Source organism: Lissotriton vulgaris, chromosome 8, assembly GCF_964263255.1.
Source record: "Lissotriton vulgaris chromosome 8, aLisVul1.2, whole genome shotgun sequence".
NCBI classification, from domain to species: domain Eukaryota; kingdom Metazoa; phylum Chordata; class Amphibia; order Caudata; family Salamandridae; genus Lissotriton; species Lissotriton vulgaris.
The window spans coordinates 1,358,423,887-1,358,437,128 of record NC_141696.1 but is presented as its reverse complement, the minus strand read 5'-3'; the positions used below and the strand labels follow the sequence as shown (position 1 = coordinate 1,358,437,128).

General features: G+C 44.6%; 1 protein-coding gene across 3 annotated transcripts in view; it reads right to left on the bottom strand.

Moving 5' to 3' along the window:
* Positions 1-258: 258 nt before the first annotated feature.
* Positions 259-13,242, bottom strand: part of LOC147698732 (transmembrane 4 L6 family member 5-like) — a 234,273-nt gene continuing 221,289 nt past the window's right edge. For all 3 annotated transcript variants that reach the window (XM_086935310.1, XM_086935308.1, XM_086935311.1), the window contains exon 6: positions 259-833. In XM_086935310.1, coding sequence (XP_086791436.1) covers positions 813-833 — 21 coding nt within the window. In that variant the 3' untranslated portion in view covers positions 259-812. The remainder of the gene's footprint in view (positions 834-13,242) is intronic.

The window sequence follows — 13,242 nt, the reverse complement described above, 5'->3', positions numbered from 1 at the left end:
TCAAGATCATAAAACAAGATTCATACTAAGGAATTACACAGAAAAATACATACGAAAAAATGTACAAATAACACTAATTGTGTACAGTTGTTTCCAAACAAATTATGAGTTAGATTGGTCAAGTTGTACATTGAAGTGAAAAGTACCAGGTCTACTGACTGCTAAGGGTGTGAGTCAAAGTAGCCTTGAGATGAATCAGTGAGTTCAAAGGTAATTGGCTAACTGACAGAGAGCGCAATGACAGAAAGTGTGAAAAAGTGCAAGATAAAAGAGTGGTCAATACAATTTTTTAATGAATCACTTTTAACCAAACTATGACGTTTCTGATTCTGCTACAATGCATTTCTACTTATAAGTTAAAATCTGTATTTTAAGCAAATACCCCTTAATAGCTTTACATTTTTGCTATGCATTGCTGTCAAGCCATGGTTACAATAATATGAAAACATACCTGGAGATGTTATACATACACCTCTACCAGCACAATTGCTGGCAGTTCATTCTACAATAAAAAGTACACACATGTGTTAGTTAACTCACAATGAACAAAGCAGTGGATGTTGACACCAGTACTAATCCACTCTTCAGTGTTCTTGTGCAGGAAGACACTTGGTGATATGAATAGAAAATATGATGTAAAGAAAATAGATTTCCATATGAAAGTTGACTTGTTATGCAGTGATTGTGGACCAAGCTCTTCATGCTGTTAAACTTTCTTCACTATCAGACCCACTGCATTGAAGTGGGCTGCATCATTCTACACTTCGAGTCTGAATGTCCATTCCTGCATTTGAAATCTTTGAAGCACTCTTTTACATTGAAGAAACACCAGCCTAAGAGGAAACAAAACAAAATAGTTTTAGTAAATATCCCAGTGATGCATAGAGAGTAAAAACACATTCAGCTAGATATGTCTTGTCTGCATTCTTGCATCGAAAAACATCACTGTAAGTGCATTAATTGAGTGTAGAAAAAAGGTGGTAAAGCCATGGTATCATTTTCTGCATTCATTTGATGCGTTTTCTGGGCCTCTTGGCAATCCACTTGGTGAGATAAATCATTAGTGGACAGGCATATACACACTGTGCTCATGAAATATTAAAATGCATAAAAAATGGTACCTTTAAATTGGCTATATTCCTATGAAGGTTTCATGTAAGAGAAAAACTCATATCAGACCGACTTCCAGAGGGCCACAGGGCACACAGAGGTTACTAGGCCCCAGCCGTGGGGTTTGCGGCCTTTTACTCCTAATGTCCCAGGGCCCGACCTCCTATTAATTCTGAGAAAGGGGGGCCAAGTCCCTCTTCTGCACTTGACTCTCAGGAAAATCGTGATCTGAGAAGTCCAAAGCTAACTCATGGTGAGGCGGATCTAGGGGAGTGACCACAGGTTCATGGATTAAAATGTGCACAGCAACAGCAATAAATCATTGTCCAGTCAAATACTCACTATTATGAAAAAGATAAGTATTTGTTACCGCTATTAACACAAAGGAAAAATCTGACATTCACAGACAACTACACAGTCCCCCTGTTTTTGATTTATTATCCTGATTATATCATGACTTAAGCATATCATCTAATGTTGGTTGACTTTTATTTTGTAGTGTACCCCTGACAAAGGGCAAAACAATGCCCGAAATGCATTGGGAATTACATTTACAACTGAGGATTATTTGTATATATTCTTGCTACAGAAAAAAGGCCAGGATGGGCATATCTGCAGCATTAGATATATTGTAAGTACAAGAATATCTCTTATGTGGCATGATGAAATGAAAATATACAGCATATAAACGTTTGAATACTAAGAATAAAACCTATTGAAAATGGACTAATTAAGTTGAAAATCTATTGAGATTCTGGTATCAGCTGGGCATCCGGTAACGGAGTGGCATGTCGCTCCTACTTTTGATGAACTGTCTTAAAACGTGGCATTTGGGCAGACCACGGATCCGGGCAGCACGCACACAGATCAAAACAATGAACTTTTGGGGTAAATACATTGACAAGTGTGCACTTGGAAGGATGTACGTCGTTACAACGCATGCTTTTACAACGCATGCCTTTACGATGCAACTTTAACAATGCAAGTTGTTACGACTTGCGTTGGGGGGCGCTGGATAGTGAATAGTTTAATTTACTATTCCAACTCCAGTCCCCGTGGATAGTAGGTAAGGTGTTGGATAGTAAATTAAAACTATTCCCTATCCTAGAGCGGCCCCCAGCGCAAGTCGTTGTAATGACTTGCGTTGTAATGGTTGCGTCGTAAAGGTACTTTGTTGTAAAAGTTGCGTTGTAAACTCTGTTCCCCCACTTGGACACCCCTTCTTTTTGGATTGTACCATTCACAGGCACACATGCCTCCCATGCATGTATGTAGCCTATACACACACTGTACTCTCTGTATCCTCCCTGTACAGTACCACACCTGATAAGCATACATACATTTTCACAAAACACCATATTAGTCATTATGGATTCTGTTCTGATGCTGCTCGCTCCACTACTGCTCTTCCCCTTACATCTCGTTCTCCTGCACATCTTCTTTCCTCACAGGCAAGACAATGTTGATGTAGTGGAGTGCATGTATTGTGAATGAATGCTCAAATGTTTCTAAACTAAAACATGTATCACATTTTCCTCCGCTATAATTCCGTTGTTGGGCCTAGCATTGCTCAACTGTGTATAGTTTAGTGTTACTGTTTCATATTATTTTTTATTTCTCTGGTTAGCAATAGTGCAGAGGCTGATCGAAGTGTTTTTTAACGTGGGTTATTGTTATAAGCTTTATTATTATGACTCTGACTGTGATTTATTTAGTAGTTTGACACTTTGGATCATGCACTGCATTTTCTGTGTGTCGATATGAAGAATTGTGTATAAGAACCCCTTGATTTGGGAATGAGTCATACATACATAGGACTTTTCCTTTTCTACTTTTACGATGTTGCCGTTCATTTGGGACTTAGAATATTTCTCTTTTAAGACTACTTTGTATAACTTTGCATTTGGGCCTTCATGTCATTCATTTTGCATTGCTTGATTTCTAAGAATTTTGTAATAAAACCCTTTAACTTTTCCCAGATATGGAACTCAGTTATTGTGCGGTCCCAGTTACTTATTTTCTAGTCTGCTAAACTAATGGTGGTTTTTATGTTGAGTAGAGTGTCTTTTAACACATGATCATTCTCGGATTGCAACTTCCAGACGTAAATTGAATTTTGGGGTGTCCTGAATTTGATGTTATGGAGTTCCACATCCACACCATCTCAAAACAGACAAGTAGAATTTAAAAAAATAGCAGCCCAAATTCTCTTTTTGGAATAGATACAAGACAGTCATCCTGTTCAGAAATTGCTGTGATTATTCGAGAATTAGACATTTTTAATTAAAGATAATTAAAGAAAGAATGCTATGAATTTCACTTCTTAGCCCTTGTGGGGCACAAAACAAATATGCCGCAACAGAAACCCTAATGGGACAGAACATGCAAGCACATGAAATTAATATTTGTGTTTATTTGGTGAACTGGGCGCCGCGAAGAGGACACATCTGAGGGTATTCAGGCAGATACTAAAATAAAGTCATCTGTTATGAATGAGGGTGATAGATGTCACAGGCAAGATAAAGACAGCAAGGGATACTTTAAATGTTTCAGGTCAGTTTCTAGGAAGGGGTCATGATGCTCTCACCCCTTGTCATGGTGGCTAAGAGGAGTGGCAGAGTCAGAAGGTCTATTCTACTGGAAGAAGAAGCTTATGAGCTTTAAAAGTGAAAGATCTTTTGTCGATTGAGAGAGATTCCAGCGAAGGCAGGGTACCCTTCATTATGGGGAAGAGGCAGCAATGCTTGAGGGTGTTGGGGTGACGTTTGTATTCAGAAGGGGACCAATGATTTAAGTGTGGACATTTGAAGTGAGGTGGGATGACTCAAATGTCAGATTTGAAAAACAAGCATGAGGAACCATTTCTAAAATGTATATAGTGCATACTGAGTTAGCCTGCTTGATGTCTGAAGGGGTGGAGGTTGAGGTGAAAAGATAAATATTGTATGTGGTAAAGTTTCTCAAAGGTTTGCCAGAAAGTAGTATAGGGGGCCACAGACAATGTTGTTACATAGTTCAGATTGTTGAGAAGACTGATTAGGGTCTCACCTGGAAGTGACGCTGTGTACATTTTGGGCTTAATTAGAAGATTTATGTGGACAGGGTTGTCACATAAATCTGTGAAGAAGGAAATACTTTAATGCTGATAAAATGAACCAGATGGTTACTTTTGGCCAAGATGGCTGAAGGAATAAATTCATAACTTGAAAAGATGAGAGACTGAATGTTATTGCGGACATCATACAATGGGCAATATATATCCTCAGTGATAACAGGAGTTATCATAAGGCCATGAAGCCGAACAGCTTCAGGTGGTAGAGAACCATTGATTCATCTTTGCTTGAGTGGATGAGAATGGGGTACGAGAAGGGTGTGAGGTCTTTGGACAAGAGGTTGTAGAGGAAATGAAATCATCACCAGATGAAATTGGATGAAGATGGTAAAGAGTGAGAGAAATAAGTGCCAAGCACAAATCTGTTAGGGGTTCTCACTAGTACTGAGTTGGACTTACCCTCCTATCAGCCTTAGTTCAAGCCACTGGAAGACATTATATCAGCAAAGATAATCAAAGCATCCAATCTACTGATGAACTATTGCACTGCTTCTTGTATTAGTCAATTCCCACAGGTACTAGCCACAGACATTGTTGATTTCATCAATGCATTACTTAATAGGCCCTGACTCCGTAATAAAGGGAATCATCACACCGCTGCCAAGAAAACTGCCCGCTAGCCCTGCAGGTCATTTGTATGGGGTTTTCCTAAATATTGACACAGAGATTGACAAGGGTAGTTACATTTTCCAAGGGAAATAGAGATGGTTTCAGGTGAACATTCACCTCCAGAGAAAAGATCTAGATGATGGACAAAGGGCAGAGTAGCAGACTGTGATGCTCATGTCGATGACACAGTGATCAAAAAAGGAGAAAATGGTCAGTGCTTAGGACAAACTGTAGCAAGTGTGAGAGGACAAGGCCAAAGATACTTTTGGTAAGTAGGGAGGCCATTTAGAAGTAAGAAATAGCACTGTCAATCAACTTTGCATAAACACTGTCGTTCAGGTTGAAACTCCGAGAAGAAGGAGATATGCAGTGGAGAGAAGATGTATGAATGGGCCAAACTCATAGAATAACTTGCTCTGTAGCCTAAGGACAACAATAAAGTCAGGTAAGGTTCAAGGATGAGGAATACAAACCTAAAATGGCATGTGTTTGCAAATGGATATCCAAATGGGGCGGGTGCCAAAGAGCAAAAGCAAACAAGGCAAGGGTTGAATATGTTGTATTCAGGGATGAACATAACAACTGCAATTCTAGATTGGATAAATATGTGAAATTACCAGGGAGTTTATGATATAGCATTATCGTGGAAATGGAACAAATTAAAACAATAAAGAGAATGTTTAGAAAAAATAAGGTAGGAGTGACAGTATCAGTAAGTCTGAGATATGCATGTAATTGGTATGCAAATGAGTAGCACAATATCTATGCCATGCTCTCCTTTTTGACTTTTGCAATTGCCTGCTGGGTTTTCCCACCCTTGTCAGAACATGTTCTAGACTCCTGCTCCGAGTGGCAATCACACTGATTAGAGGATGCCCATAATTCAGTGTGTGCCCTCGACACTGAAATTCACTGGCACAATAGCCATATTTAAGGTACAGTATACTGATGTTTGAAACCATTTCTGGTTGAAACTGTAAGTTGCATAATATACTTCAACTTAGCCTGTTGGGTCACACTGAAGTGTATACAATAACATCTTTTTTCTAACATCAGAGTCAGGAGGCTTGGTGATATCAAGCATTATTTGCCCATTCCCAATGCTAATGCCCTTTCGGGTCATGGGTTTATAGGCTTTGGCAGGAGTGTCAGTGTCTCATATCAATGACCCTGGGAAACCTAGATACTCTAGAGGCAGACCTCACGGAGTTCCGAGGGCCAATGGACCGGATTCACAAACTGCATTTTGTAGTAGGTTTTGTAGTCCTATAGAAGTACTTCAAAACTTACTACAATGTGCTATTTACAAAACTGCACTTTTGTAGTAACTTCCACTTTTGAGTTCGCTTACCACTTTTTGGTATTCACAAACTGCACTTCTGTAGTAACTTACACTTCGAATAGCTAACACTTTTGTACTAGGACCCAAGCTCCCTTATTTTTTTATGGGACAGGTCCACAGTGTCAGTGGTTGGCCATGCGTAATGCTGGACTTACAAAAAAAGTGTAAGCTACTACAAAAGTATAAGTTACTACAAAAGTGCAGTTTGCGAATATTCAAATGTGTAAACTTACTCAAAGGTGTAAGGTACCATTGTAAATCAGGCCCAGAGTATTCATCGGATAACATTGCCAATGTGCTAGTAGCAAAGGGAAAACTGCAGCGGGAGAAGGGAATACTACAGGAGGACATGCAAGAGTCACCAGGGCAAGTAGCAGCTGAAAGGGGCTTAATATGTTCAGGCGGAGTAGGTCTGTGGTGAACAAAGTGGTAAACGAAGGGTGAGAGAAGAGGAGTGGAAACAAAAAGGGTACCATGGATGAGTCACTCTAAAGTTTATTGAGGGCTAAAACTTTCTGGTATTAAAAGTGTTATTTCCAAAGGATTTGAGTCAGTGGTACTGTGTGAGGTGTAAGAGGATGTATTAGCATCAGAGGAATAGTGGGGGTATTACTGTAAAAAGGATGGTAGTTGTTTCTGTGAGGATATGTTACTTTACATGTGTTAATATCAGGGATTCTGTGGTGACGTAACTCTGCTCCTGATTGGGGTGCTTTTTGGAGATGTAGAAAGTATTTCTATTGGGAGGTGTCACGGTGAAGGGAGTTGGGTGAGTATCACCTTGTGATGTCTTTATATTAGAAACATTAGGGCGGTGTGCCAGGCATTAGAGGTAATACTGTGAGATGTATTTAGAGATGATGAGGTGCTGTATAACCCTGGGCAAAGCACTACGCTACGCTCATGTAGTTTGCGAAGTTTGCACTACTTCACACTACGCGAACTGCACGTAGCACAGTGCAAACATGCAAAGCGTAGCGTAGCATAGTGCAGCGGTAATCTTTTGCTTGCTTGCGGTCTTCAACATCAAGTTGGCGACCGGGAGCAAGCAAAATGACATCCCAGCGAGACTTTTTCTTCGTTCGCGATCAGCAACGTCAAGTTGCCGATCGCGAGCGTGGAAAATAAACCTCCCGGTGAGATTCTCAATGCAAGGAGGTCAGGTTTCTCATTGCGAGTGGTTGCGTATGCTTGCGACTGCTCGCGATGAGAAACTACCAATCCGCGTTGAGAAAGCTGCCGCTCGAGTAAAAATCTACTCGAGCGGAAGAAAACTACAGCTCGCACTGTGCAAGATGCCATTTTCAATGATTACACAGTGCTGAATGCTTGTCCGCACTGTGCAATCATTGAAAATGGCATCTTGCACAGTGCGAACAGGGTACTACGCAGTTCGCGTAGTGCTACGCGTAGCTCGCGTAGTGCGAAGTGCACTTTGCGTAGCTTCCTGTAGCGCTACTTCGCAAACCACGCCCAGCCCTTTGCTGTGTATTAAATATTTCTCAGCTCTCCATGCTGTAGGAAAACAAAACAGGTATTGTTACTAGGGTAAAAATATTTCCTGCACTGGCTTTGGTGGGACACTGGTGCTAAAGGCAATATGAAACTCCTCTCCTCGAGCCGAGTGGTCGCTCCCAGCTTCCCCTGCTGGCATTGGTATCGTAGCGCTGCTCTGCATTTGAAGATGCCAAATATTATTGCCTGCTGCCTGTTTGACTGCCGCTTTACTTGTCTTACATTTTGTGATTTATTTAGTGCTGTTTTGCCCTTGGTCGCGCGTCTGCCTGTAGCGCTACGCTGTGCTCCCCCCTCCGCCTCCATTTTGATTGTTGTTGTGGTCCTCGTGTGCCCGCCCCGCCTCCCAGCTGAGACGCCCTCCCACTCACCTAAAATAGCGCTTCCCTACCTTAGAGCGCCGTGACTCACTCCTCTCCTCGAGCTGAGTGGTCGCTCCCAGCTTCCCCTGCTGGCATTGGTATCGTAGCGCTGCTCTGCATTTGAAGCTGCCAAATATTATTGCCTGCTGCCTGTTTGACTGCCGCTTTACTTGTCTTACATTTTGTGATTTATTTAGTGCTGTTTTGCCCTTGGTCGCGCGTCTGCCTGTAGCGCTACGCTGTGCTCCCCCCTCCGCCTCCATTTTGATTGTTGTTGTGGTCCTCGTGTGCCTGCCCCGCCTCCCAGCTGAGACGCCCTCCCACTGACCTAAAATAGCGCTTCCCTACCTTAGAGCGCCGTGACTCACTCCTCTCCTCGAGCCGAGTGGCCGCTTCCAGCTTCCCCTGCTGGCATTGGTATCGTAGCGCTGCTCTGCATTTGAAGCTGCCAAATATTATTGCCTGCTGCCTGTTTGACTGCCGCTTTACTTGTCTTACATTTTGTGATTTATTTAGTGCTGTTTTGCTCTTGGTCGCACGTCTGCCTGTAGCGCAACGCTGTGCTCCCCCCTCCGCCTCCATTTTGATTGTTATTGTGGTCCTCGTGTGCCCGCCCCGCCTCCCAGCTGAGACGCCCTCGCCCCTCCCCCTCCACTATCCATATATGACAGTTCTTCCCACGCGCAGCGTCCACGCGCAGCGACCGCGCCCAATCCGCGCCAAAGGTGCGCCAAAGGTAAGCCCATCTACGCCCGTCCGCGCCTGGACCGCGCCCAGCGCCATACCCCCTGCCCCTCGCGCTGCCCAGCCCTCCCGCATCACCTACGATGCCGCCACCCTCCTAGCCCTTAACCCCGGTCGCGCCCCCAACTGCGTCCAAGCCGCTCCTGGACACACCCATGGACCTTTCTCTTGCTACTCCTGCAAATTCATCGGCACCGACAACATTTCCGCTACGACCACACCACAGATTCCTGACGCCAACCACCTACAATGCATCTTGCTCAACACCCGTTCGGTCCACAGACACGCCATTGACCTCTGGAACCTACTAGACACCATCTCTCCGGACGTCGCCTTCCTTACAGAAACATGGATGAACGCTTCCTCCGCCCCAGACATCACCATTGCCATCCCTGAAGACTATAAGATCACACGCAAGGACCGTACCGGCCACACAGGAGGAGGAATCGCTATCGTCCATAAAAAATCAATCCACATCTCAACCAGCTCTGACGTCAACCTCGCCAACTCTGAACACCTTCACTTCCAGATCCACATCGACCCCAAGACCACACTTAGAGGCACCCTCCTTTACAGACCACCAGGACCCCGCTCAAAATTCAGTGAAGACATCACGGACTTCATCACTCCACACGCGCTCCCATCCAAAGATTACATCCTTCTGGGAGACCTCAACTTTCACCTTGAAAAGAACAACGACCGCAACACCACCACCCTCTTGGACAACCTCGCCAACCTCAGACTTAAACAACTGGTCACTTCCCCCACCCACATCGCAGGTCACACACTCGACCCCATCTTCACCTCCAGCAATCATGTCTCCTTCAGCCACACTACGGATCTCCTCTGGACTGACCACAGCTGCGTTCACTTCACCTACAACAAGCCGAAACCCACCAACCACCTCCAACCAACTCTGCAAAGAAACTGGAACAAAATCACCATCGACCAGATCTCCTCATCGCTCCTTCTAAACACCCCAGCCCACTCTTCTAACCCAGACCAAGCCACCGCCAACTTCACCCTATGGTTATCCAACACCGCCGACATCCTAGCACCACTGAAAAAACGTCAAAGCAAACCTGGCAGCAAGAAGGCCTCATGGTTCAACGATGATCTTAAGAAGTCCAAGAAACTCTGCCGCTCCCTTGAAAAGGCCTGGAAAAAAGACCCAACCACCAGCACCAAGGACGCCTTCAAAAACGCCACCCGCACACACCACCAACTAATCCGAAAGGCCAAGAAAACAGCATTCAAGGATCGACTAGACAACAACGCCCACAACAGCAAGGAACTCTTCAACATCGTCAAGGAATTTACCAACCCCTCGGCCAACTCCAACGACATCACCCCTTCTCAAGCCCTCTGCGACTCCCTGGCTCTATTCTTCCACAACAAAATTGCAGACATCCACAACAGCTTCGACAACGAACCCGGAGACCAACCCACCCAACCATATGATGAACATCCTCCCCCCTTGAACACTCTTAACGACTGGAACCCAATCTCCACTGAGGACACCATCCACCTGATGAACTCTATCCACTCAGGATCCCCCACAGACCCATGTCCTCACCACATCTTCAACAAAGCAGACTCCGTCATAGCACCGCACCTCCGAGACGTCATCAACTGCTCATTCAACTCCGCCACCTTCCCGGAAAGCTGGAAACACGCTGAACTCACCGCCCTTCTGAAAAAACCCACAGCGGACCCCACCGAACTCAAAAATTATCGCCCCATATCGCTCCTTCCTTTCCCAGCCAAAGTCATCGAGAAAGCTGTCAACAACCAACTCTCCGCTTTCCTAGAAGCCAACAAATCCCTCGACTCCTCACAATCTGGCTTCCGAGCAAAACACAGCACTGAGACCGCCCTCATCGCAGCAACAGATGACATTCGAACTCTACTGGACAATGGAGACACAGTCGCCCTCATCCTCCTCGACCTCTCTGCAGCCTTCAACACAGTCTGCCACAGCACCCTTTTACAACGCCTCAGAAACATCGGAATACAAGGAAAAGCACTTGATTGGATCACCTCGTTCCTCACCGGAAGAACCCAGAGAGTCCGCCTTCCACCATTCAAGTCCGAGGCCACTGAAGTCATCTGTGGCGTACCACAAGGATCCTCACTCAGTCCCACCCTCTTCAACGTATACATGAGCCCCCTTGCGGCCATCGCTCGCCAACACAACCTCAACATCATCTCCTACGCGGATGACACTCAACTGATCCTTTCTCTCACCAATGACCCCAGCACCGCCAAAACCAACCTACACGAAGTAATGAAAGAAGTTGCCGAATGGATGAAACAAAGCCGTCTGAAACTGAACTCAGATAAAACAGAAGTCCTCATCTTAGGCACATCCCCCTCTGCATGGGACGACTCTTGGTGGCCGGAAGCCCTTGGAAAAGCACCCATCCCGACAAACCACGCACAGAACTTAGGCGTTATCCTGGATTCTTCAATCTCAATGAACAGACAAGTCAACGCCGTATCCTCATCCTGCTTCAACATTCTTCGCATGCTCAAAAAAACATTTCGCTGGATCCACACCGAAACCAGAAAAACTGTCACCCATGCTCTGGTCACGAGCCGACTGGACTACGGTAACACCCTCTACGCAGGTACTACCGCCAAACTCCAGAAGAAACTCCAACGAATCCAAAACGCCTCAGCCAGGATCATATTAGACATCCCGCGTAACGAACACATCTCTGGCCACCTGAAAGACCTCCACTGGCTACCCGTCAATAAGAGGATCACTTTCCGACTGCTAACCCACGCACACAAATCACTCTACGACATCGGACCAGAATGCCTCAACTCACGACTGTCCTTCTACACCCCCTCCCGCCAACTACGTTCTTCCAGCCAAGCCCTCGCCACTGTACCCCGCATCAACAAGACCACCATGGGAGGCAGATCCTTCTCATACCTGGCAGCTAAAACATGGAACTCACTCCCCACCTACCTTCGCCTTACCCAGAACCACCTAGCATTTAGAAAGCAACTTAAAACGTGGATATTTGACAAGTAATCCTCCTCTCCCCCCTAAGCGCCTTGAGACCCTCTGGGTATGTAGTGCGCTATATAAATTATCTGACTTGACTTGACTTGACTAGCACCACAGCTCCTGGCACTGTAAGCAAAGGTAATGTGTGGGAGCAGGGGGCAGGGATGAAACATTGTCAGTTATGGTAGGCGGGAAGTTCAGCTCACCAGATTAAATTCAGTTTTATCTTAAGAAGAAAGCCTTTACTACATCTCTAGGTCTACAAATGAATACTTTTTCAATCAGAATGTATTTTAAGTTTATAAGGCTGATATCTTGCAGCTTGTTTAGCCTCTGATCTTCTGGTTTACTCTAGTACTGTTTCCTGGTACACTCAGGACAGTCTTAACAGCATTATAGACCTCCGGGCACAGCAGTGCAGTTGGCCCTGCCTACACATCCACTCACAGGATTAACAAGCATTTGCAATGCAATAGGTCTCGCATTAGCGAGTCTTTCAGCTACTGGCATTGTCAATGACAAACCTTTTATTTATGTGTTGATTTTGAAAACAGATAAATATAAGGCATTGTCATTTACAATGCCAATAGCTTAAAATTTCACAAATGCGAGACCAATTGCATTGCAAATGCTTGTTTCCCATCCTGTTCACTTTAAAAATGTTGTAGCTGATAGGCAACTCTTGAACCAGCTCTGGTTTGGACGCTTTACCCGCCCAATCTCTGTAATGAAGACTATGTCAAGATTCTGTGACTCAGCGAACTCCACAAACTCAAGTTTGTGCTTTATTAGTGAGTGTGTGATAATCAGCGTGCAGCTGAAGGAGAGAGGGGGCCTTAGCTTTAATATGACGCACTTGCACATTTCTTTTGTTGAGTACTCGGCACGCAAACATTGTTTTTTATCGAAATTGACAACAACGGTGCCTGTGTTGACAATTTCAATAAAAAAAAAACACTTTGCGTGCCAAGTACACAACAAAAGAGATGCACTTCAATTCAAGCGCGGCAGGAGGAGGCTGTGGGCGTGGTGTAGCTGATAGGCAGCGCTTGTACCAGGTTTGGTTTGGACGCTATACCCGCCCAACTCTTTGTAATGAAGACTATGTCTAGATTCTGTGACTAAGCGACCGCAGCAAACTTAAGTTTGTGCTTAATTAGTGAGCGTGTATTAATCAGCGTGCAGCTGAAGGAGAGAGGGGTCCTTAGCTTTAATACGGCGCACTCTCACTTTTCTTTTGTTGTGTATTCGGCACGCAAACATTGTTTTTCATTTAAATTGACAACAATGGCGCCTGTGTTGTCAATTTCAAATAAAAAAAGACCTTTCGCGTGACGAGTACAAAACAAAAGAGATGCACTTCAACTAAAGGTCGGCGGGAGGAGGCCGCCACTGTGTCAATATCAATTAAAAAAACACACTGTTTGCG